General features: G+C 50.6%; 1 protein-coding gene across 5 annotated transcripts in view; it reads left to right on the top strand.

Moving 5' to 3' along the window:
- DNAJC27 (DnaJ heat shock protein family (Hsp40) member C27) overlaps positions 1-19,135 on the top strand; it is a 49,894-nt gene that overhangs the window by 24,125 nt on the left and 6,634 nt on the right. For all 5 annotated transcript variants that reach the window (XM_088447578.1, XM_088447577.1, XM_088447576.1 and 2 more), the window contains exon 3: positions 6,479-6,561. In XM_088447578.1, coding sequence (XP_088303704.1) covers positions 6,479-6,561 — 83 coding nt within the window. The remainder of the gene's footprint in view (positions 1-6,478; positions 6,562-19,135) is intronic.

Here is a 19,135-nt window from a genome sequence, read left to right as displayed (position 1 = left end):
ACTGTAATTTTTCAAACACCGCTTGTGACATGACAGGAGCTGATCGGCTGGTACTTTATCTATGTAGGGGAGATGCTCGGGCCTTGTAGGGCGACGTCACAACAGTGTGTTGCCCGTACATCTCTCTTAATTGAATTTACCCCTAAAACCCAGGGCAGTCGGATAGATAGGAGGACCAAGGTGGTGCGAGAGCCGGGACTCCTGAGGAGGTCAGAGGATGACTGAGATTGCAGATAGATCGTGCAGAATAAATATGGGTCATTGGGTTGTGTAGTAATGACAATTATTGTAGGAGATAGAGGTAGGATAAACACTCTGTACACGTAGCTTAGATGAGAAGGGCAGTAGTCCTCCAAGGTATGCAAACATGTCAACATGGTATGAATGTCGACACTGACAGGGTGCTGACATTGTGAATGTCGACAGCCGATTTTAGGGATAGGACACTTCACAAATCTATGGGAAAACGCATTGCTGACTGTCGACACTCACAATGTCAACATTATGCCAATGATGCTATTGTGAATGTCCCCAATGGACACGCTGTCCATGCAAACAACATAAATTCATATGGCTTTCATTGGTCCTATTATTAATTATTGCAAATATGAGTAATAAATGTGACAAAGTGCCGACGTTCTCAGTCTTCTATTTATCTGTGGATTCGGCACTAAAATCACAAACTGCATTTATACTGTAGATCTTTGTGTATGACGTTACGTTGTAGCAGGATGTACATAACGTGGTGTAACTGTTCCACATTCCCAGACTGTACATGAACCGGGGAATCCTGTATCCTGCTCCTGTGTACACTGACCTGTACAGACCTGTTCTGATATAGTATATATATCGCCCCTTCCCCCAGCATTCCTACATACCGGACGGTCTCACACACTCCGTATATATATTACAGCTGTGTAATACAGGACGGCGGTGGGCAGCCTGTGTAATCTCACCTGACGGTCTCACACACTCCGTATATATTACAGCTGTGTAATCCAGGACGGCTGTGGGCAGCCTGTGTAATCTCACCGGACGGTCTCACACACTCCGTATATATTACAGCTGTGTAATCCAGGACGGCCGTGGGCAGCCTGTGTAATCTCACCGGACGGTCTCACACACTCCGTATATATTACAGCTGTGTAATCCGGGACGGCCGTGGGCAGCCTGTATAATCTCACCGGACGGTCTCACACACTCCGTATATATTACAGCTGTGTAATCCGGGACGGCCGTGGGCAGCCTGTGTAATCTCAGCGGACGGTCTCTCACACTCCGTATATATTACAGCTGTGTAATACAGGACGGCGGTGGGCAGCCTGTGTAATATCACCGGACGGTCTCACACACTCCGTATATATTACAGCTGTGTAATCCAGGACGGCTGTGGGCAGCCTGTGTAATCTCACCGGACGGTCTCACACACTCCGTATATATTACAGCTGTGTAATCCGGGACGGCCGTGGGCAGCCTGTATAATCTCACCGGACGGTCTCACACACTCCGTATATATATTACAGCTGTGTAATCCAGGACGGCCGTGGGCAGCCTGTGTAACTCACCGGACGGTCTCACTCACTCCGTATATATTGCAGCTGTGTAATCCAGGACGGCTGTGGGCAGCCTGTGTAAGATCACCGGACAGTCTCACACACTCCGTATATATTGCAGCTGTGTAATCCAGGACGGCTGTGGGCAGCCTGTATAATCTCACCGGACGGTCTCACACACTCCGTATATATTACAGCTGTGTAATCCGGGACGGCCGTGGGCAGCCTGTGTAATCTCACCGGACGGTCTCACACACTCTCACACTCCGTATATATTACAGCTGTGTAATCCAGGACGGCTGTGGGCAGCCTGTGTAATCTCACCGGACGGTCTCACACACTCCGTATATATTACAGCTGTGTAATCCGGGACGGCTGTGGGCAGCCTGTGTAATCTCACCGGACGGTCTCACACACTCCGTATATATTGCAGCCTGTGTAATCTCAGCATTGTTATGCTGCTTGTGGTCCAGCGTAATATTAATGCAGCCTATTCATTCACTAGGAGCTAGTGACCTCAATGAGGCGTTAAGCCATAAAGTGGGGGAGTGGAACGGGTCGGGCAGTAGGGGAGGGTGGTGCACTTTTTGGAGGTGAAATGGGTGGCAATGGTATAGATCGGTGAGGGGTAACAGCTATTATTTGAGTTTAGAATATTTTGTTCTAGATTGATTCTCCCTGTGCAGTCTCGGTGATTATAGTCTAGTGTCTGGCCGGGTAATATACAGACCTGTATTAGTATGTATTATTAATCTATTTGTATTTCAGTAAGAATTGCTCAGTCCACAGAGATTAGGCTCAGACCGCTGTCTCAATTGTGTGTTTTACAGATGCATTATTTAAAGACGGAGCTGTTTTTATATGAATTATTGAATTGCAGCCATCTCCTAATCTCCTGTTGTTTTATCTGAGACATTAAATCACCATTAAATGATTTGGTAGTCTGAGCACAGATGTCATTAGTGCCTGTCCTGATTGATTGATCCCTCGTCTATTTGGTGCTAATCAATATTCAGCCTGCACCCAGTCGCTATCACGGCCGCTCCCAGAAAGCGTCATCGCAGGTTATTGAACTTGTGTTACTGTTACCCCAAAAGGTTTTCTATAGCAGGTCCGCCCAAGGCAGAGGGGGTAAAGGAACCTGCTGGGGCAGATAAAAGCACGTCACCCAAGTGATATTCCCGTAGTGATCCCATGCCAGCCGACTGCGGTCCCATGCCAGCCGACTGCGGTCCCATGCCAGCCGACTGCGGTCCCATGCCAGCCGACTGCGGTCCCATGCCAGCCGACTGCGATCCCATGCCAGCTGACTGCGATTCAGCGTAGCAGATAAAAGTGCGTCTCTGGTTAAATCAATTGTATCTGCTAATTAGTTGGAAAGCAGAGCAATGTTGTGGCCAGAGACCCGGCTCACATGGTCAAGCTGGCGTCCATGGCACTGAGGGGGTTAACACCTCGTGCTGCAGTGCCGTTTTCATATGAACTATCGGCACTAGGCACCATATATACGGTTAATGTATATGTAATCATGTGTTTTAACAAGCTACATGTAATGCGATGCGCAGTTGTGTAAATGTATACTAAATGTATCGGCTATGCACTTATAGGAATGTGTTCAAGAGTAGATTATTACATAAGGAATTGCCATGTTGACGTAGGAAGTAGTGTTACCGCTAAGCTGTTTTAGCTGGGGTGTCACCCAGCTTACCGATCAAAGGTAAGCCAGGCGCGGACAGCCTCGCACGGGGGGAGGGGGAGGGGGCTGTGGTTAGGCTTAGGGTTCCCGGGGGGGACTTAGGGTTAGGCACCCTTCCCGGAGTAAAGGGTTAGGCTAGGGGAAGGGAGGGTTAGGCACCCCTCCGGGGGACGTAGGTTTAGGCGGCGGGGAATGGAGAGGTTAGGGTTAGGCACTTGGGGGGGGGGGGGGGGATTAGGGTTAAGCACCCCTAAGGGAGGGTCAGGGGGTAGAATAGGGTAGGAGATACTTTCCTTTGGACGATCGGGATTTTCTCTGCTGCCAGGATGTCGCTGTCGGGATTTGAACCGCTGGCCATGCCATACTGGTTCCATAGAAGCACAGGGCTTGTGAGCCAGATCCACCTAATTCTCCACAAATTACAAATGATATAACAAATGCCATACAGTCGGCGCTAGGTTGGTTCAGCAGACAAGATAATACAGTTGAAATAGCCAAAGTTATACCCAAAAAAATAAATCAACACAGCTTACCTTCCTTTTCATTAACATTAATTCTCAAGTTGTTTCTTGTGACTTTTCCTCAGAGGGCATGAAAGCAAAATAGACCAGAAGAGAATGATTGGCAGATATATACTTAATTGACACCCTTGAAGTGTGTAGGAATATATACTGTGCCCAGAGATTCCACCCATTGCCATCCTTACTGTGCCCAGAGGTTCCACCCATTGCCGTCCATGCTGTGCCCAGAGATTCCACCCATTGTCATCCTTGCTGTGCCCACACATTCCACCCATTGTCATCCTTGCTGTGCCCACACATTCCACCTATTGTCATCCTTGCTGTGCCCACAGATTCCACCTATTGTCATCCATGCTGTGCCTACAGATTCCACCCATTGCCATCCTTACTGTGCCCACAGATTCCACCCATTGTCATCCATGCTGTGCCCACAGATTCCACCCATTGTCATCCATGCTGTGCCCACAGATTCCACCCATTGTCATCCATGCTGTGCCCACAGATTCCACCCATTGTCATCCATGCTGTACCCACAGATTCCACCCATTGTCATCCTTGCTGTGCCCACAGATTCCACCCATTGTCATCCTTGCTGTGCCCACAGATTCCACCCATTGTCATCCTTGCTGTGCCCACAGATTCCACCCATTGTCATCCATGCTGTGCCTACAGATTCCACTCATTGCCATCCTTGCTGTGCCCACAGATTCCACCCATTGTCATCCATGCTGTGCCCACAGATTCCACCCATTGTCATCCATGCTGTGCCCACAGATTCCACCCATTGTCATCCATGCTGTGCCCACAGATTCCACCCATTGTCATCCATGCTGTGCCCACAGATTCCACCCATTGTCATCCATGCTGTGCCCACAGATTCCACCCATTGTCATCCATGCTGTGCCCACAGATTCCACCCATTGTCATCCATGCTGTGCCCACAGATTCCACCCATTGTCATCCATGCTGTGCCCACAGATTCCATGCTGTGCCCACAGATTCCACCCATTGTCATCCATGCTGTGCCCACAGATTCCACCCATTGTCATCCATGCTGTGCCCACAGATTCCACCCATTGTCATCCATGCTGTGCCCACAGATTCCACCCATTGTCATCCATGCTGTGCCCACAGATTCCACCCATTGTCATCCATGCTGTGCCCACACATTCCACCCATTGTCATCCATGCTGTGCCCACACATTCCACCCATTGTCATCCATGCTGTGCCCACACATTCCACCCATTGTCATCCATGCTGTGCCCACACATTCCACCCATTGTCATCCATGCTGTGCCCACACATTCCACCCATTGTCATCCATGCTGTGCCCACACATTCCACCCATTGTCATCCATGCTGTGAATGGGTGAGTGGCTCATGTACATAGCAAGTACACCAGCTACTGCTCATGCATCTGTATTGTAACTGTCTATTATACAGATAAATACACCTGAAATAAGCAGAGGAAATATATCCGTCGGGCTGCCAGGTCTATGGCTGTGTTGAAAATGAACATTGAAAAAAAAATCTGTTTGGGGGCATATGAAGCTTTATTGCAGAAAAGGGAAGAGGACCACAGAGACAAATCTTCTACGCCTAATACAATTGGCTTGTAATCTCCTAGGTAACCAGCACTCTCTACAGAAACAAGACAATAATGGCTTTTTCACCCGTCTCAGTAGCTGTTCTGTGATTTGTTATTTTTATCATTGGGAAGGGTAGGACTGAACAGCTAACCGCACCTCCGTGCTCGGGTAACGGCACCTCCGTGCTCGGGTAACGGCACCTCCGTGCTCGGGTAACGGCACCTCCGTGCTCGGGTAACGGCACCTCCGTGCTCGGGTAACGGCACCTCCGTGCTCTTCACATGTTATACTTTTTGGTTCCAGTTGTCAGTTAAAGGGTTTCTCTAACCCAAGTTAATCCCGGCCCCCAATCCTTTAATGACTCTCTAATTCCCATAGGATCTTACTTTAGAATACGTGCACTATATGAATAGCCATAATGATAGTTTTAATGAGCTAGAGCAAGTATTTATTTCAAACTTCAAACTGTAGCCAACTGGATCATTATAATGTTAACAGCAGCACAGAGTGTTTCAGAGAAACCAAAGCCTTTCTGTTCAAGTCTGGGGAAATTTGTTGTGGGAGGTTCTAGGGCAGCATTTAGCCAATCCTAGCAGGTAAATAATAACAGCAGCACAGAGTAGTGATGCGAGGCAGGTAGATAACGGCTCTCCTGTATGAAGTAAACGCCATCCGTCCATCTTATTTCTTTTTTGTACTATATGTGACCATATACTATAGTGGGAGACGGTACATATAGCGCATTACGCACACGTCTACACATCTGCCGTCACCATTACCATGCGGACTGGGATTAGGCGGCTGAGCAGTATCTGGACGTCCCCAGTTACTTACAATATGGTGTCATTAGCAGGTAGGGGAGGGACAATGACTGATTTGGTGGTTAATGAGGATACTTTATCGACTCTATGAAAGATCTTCTGTGATGATTCTTCTAAATCGGAAGCCGCCATTTTCATCCCTTTTGTGCCATGTGACTAATTGTGACGCAATGTGATTTTTGTTTTTGTAATATACCGTACAGTTATAAGTTACTGCGCCGTATAATCAATCCACAGCGCCCACAAACACCAGCGGCGCCCTCACCGCTAACACGTGTTTTATTCTCTCCCCTTTAGAGCTGCATCATAAAGCGTTACTGCGAGAAAAGATTCGTCCCCAAGTATCAGACCACCATAGGGATCGATTACGGTGTAACAAAGTAAGTGACAAAGCCGGTCTTCATTACACGTCACGGCCCATGTCATGTGTCTGTATAAGCCACACGTCCTCCGTCACTTCGCCATGTGTTACATGTGTGTCATTGTGGCAGAAGTCCCATGTCATGTGTCTGTATAAACCGCACTTCCTCCGTCACTCCGCCATGTGTTACATGTGTGTCAGTGTGACAGAAGTCCCGTGTCATGTGTCTGTATAAACCGCACTTCCTCCGTCACTCCGCCATGTGTTACATGTGTGTCAGTGTGACAGAAGTCCCGTGTCATGTGTCTGTATAAGGCGCACGTCCTCCATAACTCCGCCATGTTACATGTGTGTCAGTGTGGCAGAAGTCCCATGTCATGTGTCTGTATAAGCCGCACGTCCGGGGTCACTCCGCCATTTGTTACATGTGTGTCATTGTGGCAGAAGTCCCATGTCATGTGTCACTCCGCCATATGTTACATGTGTGGCAGAAGTCCCATGTCATGTGTCTGTATAAGCCGCATGTCCTCCGTCATTCCGCCATGTGTTACATGTGTGTCAGTGTGGCAGAAGTCCCATGTCATGTGTCTGTATAAGCCGCACGTCCTCCGTCACTCCGCCATTTGTTAAATGTGTGTCAGTGTGGCAGAAGTCCCATGTCATGTGTCTGTATAAGCCGCACGTCCTCCGTCACTCTGCCATGTGTTACATGTGTGTCAGTGTGGCAGTAGTCCCATGTCATGTGTCTGTATAAGGCGCACGTCCTCCATCACTCCGCCATGTGTTACATGTGTGGCAGAAGTCCCATGTCATGTGTCTGTATAAGCCGCACGTCCTCCGTCACTCCGCCATGTGTTACATATGTGTCAGTGTGGCAGAAGTCCCGTGTCATGTGTCTGTATAAGCCGCACGTCCGGGGTCACTCCTCCATATGTTACATGTGTGTCAGTGTGGCAGAAGTCCCATGTCATGTGTCTGTATAAGCCGCACGTCCTCCATCACTCCGCCATGTGTTACATGTGTGTCAGTGTGGCAGAAGTCCCGTGTCATGTGTATGTATAAGCCGCACTTCCTCCGTCACTCCGCCATGTGTTACATGTGTGGCAGAAGTCCCATCTCATGTGTCTGTATAAGGCGCACGTCCTCCATCACTCCGCCATGTGTTACATGTGTGTCAGTGTGGCAGAAGTCCAGTGTCATGTGTCTGTATAAGCCGCACTTCCTCCGTCACTCCGCCATGTGTTACATGTGTGGCAGAAGTCCCATCTCATGTGTCTGTATAAGGCGCACGTCCTCCATCACTCCGCCATGTGTTACATGTGTGTCAGTGTGGCAGAAGTCCCATGTCGTGTCTGTATAAGCCGCACGTTCCCCATCACTCCGCCATATGTTACATGTGTGTCAGTGTGGCAGAAGTCCAGTGTCATGTGTCTGTATAAGCCGCACGTCCGGGTTCACTCCGCCATTTGTTACATGTGTGTCATTGTGGCAGAAGTCCCATGTCATGTGTCTGTATAAGCCGCACGTCTGGGGTCACTCCGCCATATGTTACATGTGTGTCAGTGTGGCAGAAGTCCCATGTCATGTGTCTGTATAAGCCGCACGTCCTCCATCACTCAGCGATGTGTTACATGTGTGGCAGAAGTCCCATCTCATGTGTCTGTATAAGCCGCACGTCCTCCGTCACTCCGCCATGTTACATGTGTGTCATTGTGGCAGAACTCCCATGTCATGTGTCTGTATAAGCCGCACGTCCGGGGTCACTCCGCCATTTGTTACATGTGTGTCAGTGTGGCAGAAGTCCCATGTCATGTGTCTGTATAAGCCGCACGTCCGGGGTCACTCCGCCATATGTTACATATGTGTCAGTGTGGCAGAAGTCCCGTGTCATGTGTCTGTATAAGCCGCACGTCCGGGGTCACTCCGCCATTTGTTACATGTGTGTCATTGTGGCAGTAGTCCCATGTCATGTGTCTGTATAAGCCGCACGTCCGGGGTCACTCCTCCATATGTTACATGTGTGTCAGTGTGGCAGAAGTCCCATGTCATGTGTCTGTATAAGCCGCACGTCCTCCATCACTCCGCCATGTGTTACATGTGTGTCAGTGTGGCAGAAGTCCCGTGTCATGTGTCTGTATAAGCCGCACTTCCTCCGTCACTCCGCCATGTGTTACATGTGTGTCAGTGTGGCAGAAGTCCCATGTCATGTGTCTGTATAAGCCGCACGTTCCCCATCACTCCGCCATATGTTACATCTGTGTCAGTGTGGCAGAAGTCCCATGTCATGTGTCTGTATAAGCCGCACGTCCGGGGTCACTCCGCCATTTGTTACATGTGTGTCATTGTGGCAGAAGTCCCGTGTCATGTGTCTGTATAAGCCGCACGTCCGGGGTCACTCCGCCATTTGTTACATGTGTGTCATTGTGGCAGAAGTCCCGTGTCATGTGTCTGTATAAGGCGCACGTCCTCCATCACTCCGCCATGTGTTACATGTGTGGCAGAAGTCCCATGTCATGTGTCTGTAAAAGTCGCACGTCCTCCGTCACTCCGCCATGTGTTACATGTGTGTCAGTGTGGTAGAAGCCCCATGTCATGTGTCTGTATAAGCCGCACGTCCTCCGTCACTCCGCCATGTGTTACATGTGTGTCAGTGTGGCAGAAGCCCCATGTCATGTGTCTGTATAAGTCACACGTCCGGGGTCACTCTGCCATATGTTACATGTGTGTCATTGTGGCAGAAGTCCCGTGTCATGTGTCTGTATAAGGCGCACGTCCTCCATCACTCCGCCATGTTACATGTGTGTCAGTGTGTCAGAAGTCCCATGTCATGTGTCTGTATAAGCCGCACGTCCGGGGTCACTCCGCCATTTGTTACATGTGTGTCATTGTAGCAGTAGTCCCATGTCATGTGTCTGTATAAGCCGCACGTCCGGGGTCACTCCTCCATATGTTACATGTGTGTTAGTGTGGCAGAAGTCCCATGTCATGTGTCTGTATAAGCCGCACGTCCTCCATCACTCCGCCATGTGTTACATGTGTGTCAGTGTGGCAGAAGTCCCGTGTCATGTGTCTGTATAAGCCGCACTTCCTCCATCACTCCGCCATGTGTTACATGTGTGTCAGTGTGGCAGAAGTCCCGTGTCATGTGTCTGTATAAGCCGCACGTTCCGCATCACTCCGCCATATGTTACATGTGTGTCAGTGTGGCAGAAGTCCCGTGTCATGTGTCTGTATAAGCCGCACGTCCGGGGTCACTCCGCCATTTGTTACATGTGTGTCATTGTGGCAGAAGTCCCGTGTCATGTGTCTGTATAAGCCGCACGTCCGGGGTCACTCCGCCATATGTTACATGTGTGTCAGTGTGGCAGAAGTACCATGTCATATGTGTGTATAAGCCGCACGTCCGGGGTCACGCCGCCATTTGTTACATGTGTGTCATTGTGGCAGAAGTCCCATGTCATGTGTCTGTATAAGCCGCACGTCCGGGGTCACTCCGCCATATGTGTCAGTGTGGCAGAAGTCCCGTGTCATGTGTCTGTATAAGCCGCACGTCCGGGGTCACTCCGCCATATGTTACATGTGTGTCAGTGTGGCAGAAGTCCCATGTCATGTGTCTGTATAAGCTGCACGTCCTCCGTCACTCCGCCATGTGTTACATGTGTGGCAGAAGTCCCATGTCATGTGTCTGTATAAGCCGCACTTCCTCCGTCACTCCGCCATGTGTGTCAGTGTGGCAGTAGTCCCTTGTCATTTGTTTGTATAAGCCGCACTTCCTCCGTCACTCCGCCATATGTTACATGTGTGTCATTGTGGCAGAAGTCCCGTGTCATGTGTCTGTATAAGGTGCACGTTCTCCATCACTCCGCCATATGTTACATGTGTGTCAGTGTGGCAGAAGTCCTATGTCATGTATCTGTATAAACCGCACGTCCTCCGTCACTCCGCCATATGTTACATGTGTGTCAGTGTGGCAGAAGTCCCATGTCATGTGTCTGTATAAGCCGCACGTCCTCCGTCACTCCGCCATATGTTACATGTGTGGCAGAAGTCCCATGTCATGTGTCTGTATAAGCCGCACGTCCTCCGTCACTCCGCCATGTGTTACATATGTGTCAGTGTGGCAGAAGTCCCGTGTCATGTGTCTGTATAAGCCGCACGTCCGGGGTCACTCCGCCATATGTTACATGTGTGTCAGTGTGGCAGAAGTCCCGTGTCATGTGTCTGTATAAGGCGCACGTCCTCCATCACTCTGCCATGTTACATGTGTTTCAGTGTGGCAGAAGTCCCATGTCATGTGTCTGTATAAGCCGCACGTCCGGGGTCACTCCGCCATATGTTACATGTGTGTCAGTGTGGCAGTAGTCCCCTGTCATGTATCTGTATAAGCCGCACGTCATCCATCACTCCGCCATGTGTTACATGTGTGTCAGTGTGGCAGAAGTCCCATGTCATGTGTCTGTATAAGCTGCACGTCCTCAATCACTCCGCCATGTGTTACATGTGTGTCAGTGTGGCAGAAGTCCCATGTCATGTGTCTGTATAAGCCGCACGTCCTCCGTCACTCCGCCATTTGTTACATGTGTGTCAGTGTGGCAGAAGTCCCGTGTCATTTGTCTGTATAAGCCGCACGTCCTCAATCACTCCGCCATGTGTCACGTGTGTCAGTGTGGCAGAAGTCCCGTGTCATGTGTCTGTATAAGCCGCACGTCCTCCGTCACTCCGCCATGTGTTACATGTGTGTCAGTGTGGCAGAAGTCCCATGTCATGTGTCTGTATAAGCCACACGTCCTCCGTCACTCCGCCATATATTACATGTGTGTCAGTGTGGCAGAAGTCCCATGTCATGTGTCTGTATAAGGCGCACGTCCGGGGTCACTCTGCCATGTGTTACATGTGTGGCAGAAGTCCCATGTCATGTGCCTGTATAAGCCACACGTCCGGGGTCACTCCGCCATATGTTACATGTGTGTCATTGTGGCAGAAGTCCCATGTCATATGTCTGTATAAGGCGCATGTCCTCCGTCACTCCGCCATGTGTTACATGTGTGGCAGAAGTCCCATGTCATGTGTCTGTATAAGCCACACGTCCGGGGTCACTCCGCCATATGTTACATGTGTGTCAGTGTGGCAGAAGTCCCGTGTCATGTGTCTGTATAAGCCGCACGTCCTCCGTCACTCCGCCATATGTTACATGTGTGGCAGAAGTCCCATGTCATGTGTCTGTATAAGCCGCACTTCCTCCGTCACTCCGCCATGTTACATGTGTGTCAGTGTGGCAGAAGTCCCATGTCATGTGTCTGTATAAGCCGCACGTCCGGGGTCACTCCGCCATTTGTTACATGTGTGTCATTGTGGCAGAAGTCCCATGTCATGTGTCTGTATAAGCCGCACGTCCGGGGTCACTCCGCCATTTGTTACATGTGTGTCATTGTGGCAGAAGTCCCATGTCATGTGTCTGTATAAGCCGCACGTCCGGGGTCACTCCGCCATTTATTACATGTGTGTCAGTGTGGCAGAAGTCCCATGTCATGTGTCTGTATAAGGCGCACGTTCCCCATCACTCCGCCATATGTTACATGTGTGTCAGTGTGGCAGAAGTCCCGTGTCATGTGTCTGTATAAGCCGCACGTCCGGGGTCACTCCGCCATTTGTTACATGTGTGTCAGTGTGGCAGAAGTCCCATGTCATGTGTCTGTATAAGCCGCATGTCCGTGGTCACTCCGCCATTTGTTACATGTGTGTCATTGTGGCAGAAGTCCCATGTCATGTGTCTGTGTAAGCCGCACGTCCGGGGTCACTCCGCCATATGTTACATATGTGTCAGTGTGGCAGAAGTCCCATGTCATGTGTCTGTATAAGCCGCACGTCCGGGGTCACTCCGCCATTTGTTACATGTGTGTCAGTGTGGCAGAAGTCCCATGTCATGTGTCTGTATAAGCCGCACTTCCTCCGTCACTCCGCCATGTGTTACATGTGTGGCAGAAGTCCCATGTCATGTGTCTGTATAAGCCGCACGTTCCCCATCACTCCGCCATATGTTACATGTGTGTCAGTGTGGCAGAAGTCCCGTGTCATGTGTCTGTATAAGCCGCACGTCCGGGGTCACTCCGCCATTTGTTACATATGTGTCAGTGTGGCAGAAGTCCCGTGTCATGTGTCTGTATAAGGCGCACGTCCTCCATCACTCCGCCATGTTACATGTGTGTCAGTGTGGCAGAAGTCCCATGTCATGTGTCTTTATAAGCTGCACGTCCTCAATCACTCCGCCATGTGTTACATGTGTGTCAGTGTGGCAGAAGTCCCATGTCATGTGTCTGTATAAGCCGCACGTCCTCCGTCACTCCGCCATGTGTTACATGTGTGTCAGTGAGGCAGAAGCCCCATGTCATGTGTCTGTATAAGCCGCACGTCCTCCGTCACTCCGCCATGTGTTACATGTGTGTCAGTGTGGCAGAAGCCCCATGTCATGTGTCTGTATAAGCCACACGTCCGGGGTCACTCTGCCATATGTTACATGTGTGGCAGTAGTCCCATGTCATGTGCCTGTATAAGCCGCACGTCCTCCATCACTCCGCCATATGTTACATGTGTGTCAGTGTGGCAGTAGTCCCATGTCATGTGTCTGTATAAGCCACAAGTACGGGGTCACTCTGCCATATGTTACATGTGTGTCAGTGTGGCAGAAGTCCCGTGTCATGTGTCTGTATAAGCCGCACGTCCGGGGTCACTCCGCCATTTGTTACATGTGTGTCATTGTGGCAGGTCCCATGTCATGTGTCTGTGTAAGCCGCACGTCCGGGGTCACTCCGCCATATGTTACATGTGTGTCAGTCTGGCAGTAGTCCCTTGTCATTTGTTTGTATAAGCCGCACTTCCTCCGTCACTCCGCCATATGTTACATGTGTGTCATTGTGGCAGAAGTCCCGTGTCATGTGTCTGTATAAGGTGCACGTTCTCCATCACTCCGCCATATGTTACATGTGTGTCAGTGTGGCAGAAGTCCTATGTCATGTATCTGTATAAACCGCACGTCCTCCGTCACTCCGCCATATGTTACATGTGTGTCAGTGTGGCAGAAGTCCCATGTCATGTGTCTGTATAAGCCGCACGTCCTCCGTCACTCCGCCATATGTTACATATGTGGCAGAAGTCCCATGTCATGTGTCTGTATAAGCGGCACTTCCTCCGTCACTCCGCCATGTGTGTCAGTGTGGCAGAAGTCCCATGTCATGTGTCTGTATAAGCCGCACCTTCGGGGTCACTCCGCCATATGTTACATGTGTGTCAGTGTGGCAGAAGTCCCGTGTCATGTGTCTGTATAAGGCGCACGTCCTCCATCACTCTGCCATGTTACATGTGTGTCAGTGTGGCAGAAGTCCCATGTCATGTGTCTGTATAAGCCGCACGTCCGGGGTCACTCCGCCATATGTTACATGTGTGTCAGTGTGGCAGTAGTCCCTTGTCATGTATCTGTATGAGCCGCACGTCCTCCATCACTCCGCCATGTGTTACATGTGTGTCAGTGTGGCAGAAGTCCCATGTCATGTATCTGTATAAGCTGCACGTCCTCAATCACTCCGCCATGTGTTACATGTGTGTGAGTGTGGCAGAAGTCCTGTGTCATTTGTCTGTATAAGCCGCACGTCCTCCATCACTCCGCCATGTGTCACGTGTGGCAGTGTGGCAGAAGTCCCGTGTCATGTGTCTGTATAAGCCGCACGTCCTCCGTCACTCCGCCATGTGTTACATGTGTGTCAGTGTGGCAGAAGTCCCATGTCATGTGTCTGTATAAGGCGCACGTCCGGGGTCACTCCGCCATATGTTACATGTGTGTCATTGTGGCTGAAGTCCCATGTCATATGTCTGTATAAGGCGCATGTCCTCCGTCACTCCGCCATGTGTTACATGTGTGGCAGAAGTCCCATGTCATGTGTCTGTATAAGCCGCACGTCCGGGGTCACTCCGCCATATGTTACATGTGTATCAGTGTTGCAGAAGTCCCGTGTCATGTGTCTGTATAAGCCGCACGTCCTCCGTCACTCCGCCATATGTTACATGTGTGGCAGAAGTCCCATGTCATGTGTCTGTATATGCCGCACTTCCTCCGTCACTCCGCCATGTTACATTTGTGTCAGTGTGGCAGAAGTCCCGTGTCATGTGTCTGTATAAGCTGCACGTCCTCAATCACTCCGCCATGTGTTACATGTGTGTGAGTGTGGCAGAAGTCCCATGTCATTTGTCTGTATAAGCCGCACGTCCTCCATCACTCCGCCATGTGTCACGTGTGTCAGTGTGGCAGAAGTCCAATGGCATGTGTCTGTATAAGCCGCACGTCCTCCGTCACTCCGCCATGTGTTACATGTGTGTCAGTGTGGCAGAAGTCCCATGTCATGTGTCTGTATAAGCCGCACGTCCGGGGTCACTCCGCCATTTGTTACATGTGTGTCATTGTGGCAGAAGTCCCATGTCATGTGTCTGTATAAGCCGCACGTCCGGGGTCACTCCGCCATATGTTACATGTGTGTCAGTGTGGCAGAAGTCCCGTGTCATGTGTCTGTATAAGGCGCTCGTCCTCCATCACTCCGCCATGTTACATGTGTGTCAGTGTGGCAGAAGTCCCATGTCATGTGTCTATATAAGCCGCACGTCCTCCGTCACTCCGCCATGTGTTACATGTGTGGCAGAAGTCCCATGTCATGTGTCTGTATAAGCCGCACGTCCTCCGTCACTCCGCCATGTGTGTCAGTGTGGCAGAAGTCCCATGTCATGTCTGTATAAGCCGCACGTCCGGGGTCACTCCGCCATATGTTACATGTGTGTCATTGTGGCAGGTCCCATGTCATGTGTCTGTGTAAGCCGCACGTCCAGGGTCACTCCGCCATATGTTACATGTGTGTCAGTCTGGCAGTAGTCCCTTGTCATTTGTTTGTATAAGCCGCACTTCCTCCGTCACTCCGCCATATGTTACATGTGTGTCATTGTGGCAGAAGTCCCGTGTCATGTGTCTGTATAAGGTGCACGTTCTCCATCACTCCGCCATATGTTACATGTGTGTCAGTGTGGCAGAAGTCCTATGTCATGTATCTGTATAAACCGCACGTCCTCCGTCACTCCGCCATATGTTACATGTGTGTCAGTGTGGCAGAAGTCCCATGTCATGTGTCTGTATAAGCCGCACGTCCTCCGTCACTCCGCCATATGTTACATGTGTGGCAGAAGTCCCATGTCATGTGTCTGTATAAGCCGCACTTCCTCCGTCACTCCGCCATGTGTGTTAGTGTGGCAGAAGTCCCATGTCATGTGTCTGTATAAGCCGCACGTTCGGGGTCACTCCGCCATATGTTACATGTGTGGCAGAAGTCCCGTGTCATGTGTCTGTATAAGGCGCACGTCCTCCATCACTCTGCCATGTTACATGTGTGTCAGTGTGGCAGAAGTCCCATGTCATGTGTCTGTATAAGGCGCACGTCCGGGGTCTCTCCGCCATGTGTTACATGTGTGGCAGAAGTCCCATGTCATGTGTCTGTATAAGCCGCACGTCCGGGGTCACTCCGCCATATGTTACATGTGTGTCAGTGTGGCAGTAGTCCCTTGTCATGTATCTGTATAAGCCGCACGTCCTCCATCACTCCGCCATGTGTTACATGTGTGTCAGTGTGGCCGAAGTCCCATGTCATGTGTCTGTATAAGCTGCACGTCCTCAATCACTCCGCCATGTGTTACATGTGTTACATGTGTGTCAGTGTGGCAGAAGTCCCATGTCATGTGTCTGTATAAGCCGCACGTCCTCCGTCACTCCGCCATTTGTTACATGTGTGTGAGTGTGGCAGAAGTCCTGTGTCATGTGTCTGTATAAGCCGCACGTCCGGGGTCACTCCGCCATATGTTACATGTGTGTCAGTGTGGCAGTAGTCCCTTGTCATGTATCTGTATAAGCCGCACGTCCTCCGTCACTCCGCCATGTGTTACATGTGTGTCAGTGTGGCAGAAGTCCCATGTCATGTGTCTGTATAAGCCACACGTCCTCCGTCACTCCGCCATATGTTACATGTGTGTCAGTGTGGCAGAAGTCCCATGTCATGTGTCTGTATAAGGCGCACGTCCGGGGTCACTCCGCCATGTGTTACATGTGTGGCAGAAGTCCCATATCATGTGCCTGTATAAGCCACACGTCCGGGGTCACTCCGCCATGTGTTACATGTGTGTCAGTGTGGCAGAAGTCCCATGTCATATGTCTGTATAAGGCGCATGTCCTCCGTCACTCCGCCATGTGTTACATGTGTGTCAGTGTGGCAGAAGTCCCATGTCATGTGTCTGTATAAGCCACACGTCCGGGGTCACTCCGCCATATGTTACATGTGTGTCAGTGTGGCAGAAGTCCCGTGTCATGTGTCTGTATAAGCCGCACGTCCTCCGTCACTCCGCCATATGTTACATGTGTGGCAGAAGTCCCATGTCATGTGTCTGTATATGCCGCACTTCCTCCGTCACTCCGCCATGTTACATTTGTGTCATTGTGGCAGAAGTCCCATGTCATGTGTCTGTATAAGCCGCACGTCCGGGGTCACTCCGCCATATGTTACATGTGTGTCAGTGTGGCAGAAGTCCCGTGTCATGTGTCTGTATAAGCTGCACGTCCTCAATCACTCCGCCATGTGTTACATGTGTGTGAGTGTGGCAGAAGTCCCGTGTCATTTGTCTGTATAAGCCGCACGTCCTCCATCACTCCGCCATGTGTCACGTGTGTCAGTGTGGCAGAAGTCCAATGGCATGTGTCTGTATAAGCCGCACGTCCTCCGTCACTCCGCCATGTGTTACATGTGTGTCATTGTGGCAGAAGTCCCATGTCATGTGTCTGTATAAGCCGCACGTCCGGGGTCACTCCGCCATATGTTACATGTGTGTCAGTGTGGCAGAAGTCCCGTGTCATGTGTCTGTATAAGGCGCTCGTCCTCCATCACTCCGCCATGTTACATGTGTGGCAGAAGTCCCATGTCATGTGTCTGTATAAGCCGCACGTCCTCCGTCACTCCGCCATGTGTTACATGTGTGGCAGAAGTCCCATGTCATGTGTCTGTATAAGCCGCACGTCCTCCGTCACTCCGCCATGTGTTACATGTGTATCAGTGTGGCAGAAGTCCCCTGTCGTGTCTGTATAAGCCGCACGTCCGGGGTCACTCCGCCATTTGTTACATGTGTGTCATTGTGGCAGAAGTCCCGTGTCATGTGTCTGTATAAGCCGCACGTCCGGGGTCACTCCGCCATATGTTACATGTGTGGCAGAAGTCCCATGTCATGTGTCTGTATAAGCCGCACTTCCTCCGTCACTCCGCCATGTGTTACATGTGTGTCAGTATGGCAGAAGTCCCGTGTCATGTGTCTGTATAAGCTGCACGTCCTCCGTCACTCCGCCATGTGTTACATGTGTGTCAGTGTGGCAGAAGTCCCATGTCATGTGTCTGTATAAGCCACACGTCCTCCGTCACTCCGCCATATGTTACATGTGTGTCAGTGTGGCAGAAGTCCCATGTCATGTGTCTGTATAAGGCGCACGTCCGGGGTCTCTCCGCCATGTGTTACATGTGTGGCAGAAGTCCCATGTCATGTGCCTGTATAAGCCACACGTCCGGGGTCACTCCGCCATATGTTACATGTGTGTCATTGTGGCAGAAGTCCCATGTCATATGTCTGTATAAGGCGCATGTCCTCCGTCACTCCGCCATGTGTTACATGTGTGGCAGAAGTCCCATGTCATGTGTCTGTATAAGCCACACGTCCGGGGTCACTCCGCCATATGTTACATGTGTGTCAGTGTGGCAGAAGTCCCGTGTCATGTGTCTGTATAAGCCGCACGTCCTCCGTCACTCCGCCATATGTTACATGTGTGGCAGAAGTCCCATGTCATGTGTCTGTATAAGCCGCACGTCCTCCGTCACTCCGCCATGTGTTACATGTGTATCAGTGTGGCAGAAGTCCCATGTCATGTGTCTGTATAAGCCACACGTCCTCCGTCACTCCGCCATATGTTACATGTGTGTCAGTGTGGCAGAAGTCCCATGTCATGTGTCTGTATAAGCCGCACGTCCGGGGTCACTCCGCCATTTGTTACATGTGTGTCATTGTGGCAGAAGTCCTGTGTCATGTGTCTGTATAAGGCGCACGTCCTCCATCACTCCGCCATGTGTTACATGTGTGTCAGTGTGGCAGAAGTCCCATGTCATGTGTCTGTTTAAGCTGCACGTCCGGGGTCACTCCGCCATTTGTTACATGTGTGTCATTGTGGCAGAAGTCCCATGTCATGTGTCTGTTTAAGCTGCACGTCCGGGGTCACTCCGCCATTTGTTACATGTGTGTCATTGTGGCAGAAGTCCTGTGTCATGTGTCTGTATAAGGCGCATGTCCTCCATCACTCCGCCATGTTACATGTGTGTCAGTGTGGCAGAAGTCCCGTGTCATGTGTCTGTATAAGCCGCACGTCCGGGGTCACTCCGCCATATGTTACAAGTGTGGCAGTAGTCCCATGTCATGTGTCTGTATAAGCCGCACTTCCTCCGTCACTCCGCCATATGTTACATGTGTGTCAGTGTGGCAGA

Source organism: Taudactylus pleione, unplaced genomic scaffold, assembly GCF_031769625.1.
Source record: "Taudactylus pleione unplaced genomic scaffold, aTauple2 ptg000434l, whole genome shotgun sequence".
In the NCBI taxonomy this organism is placed as follows: Eukaryota; Metazoa; Chordata; class Amphibia; order Anura; family Myobatrachidae; genus Taudactylus; species Taudactylus pleione.
The sequence above is the reverse complement of the archived record's forward strand: the minus strand, read 5'-3'. Positions and strand labels throughout refer to the sequence as shown.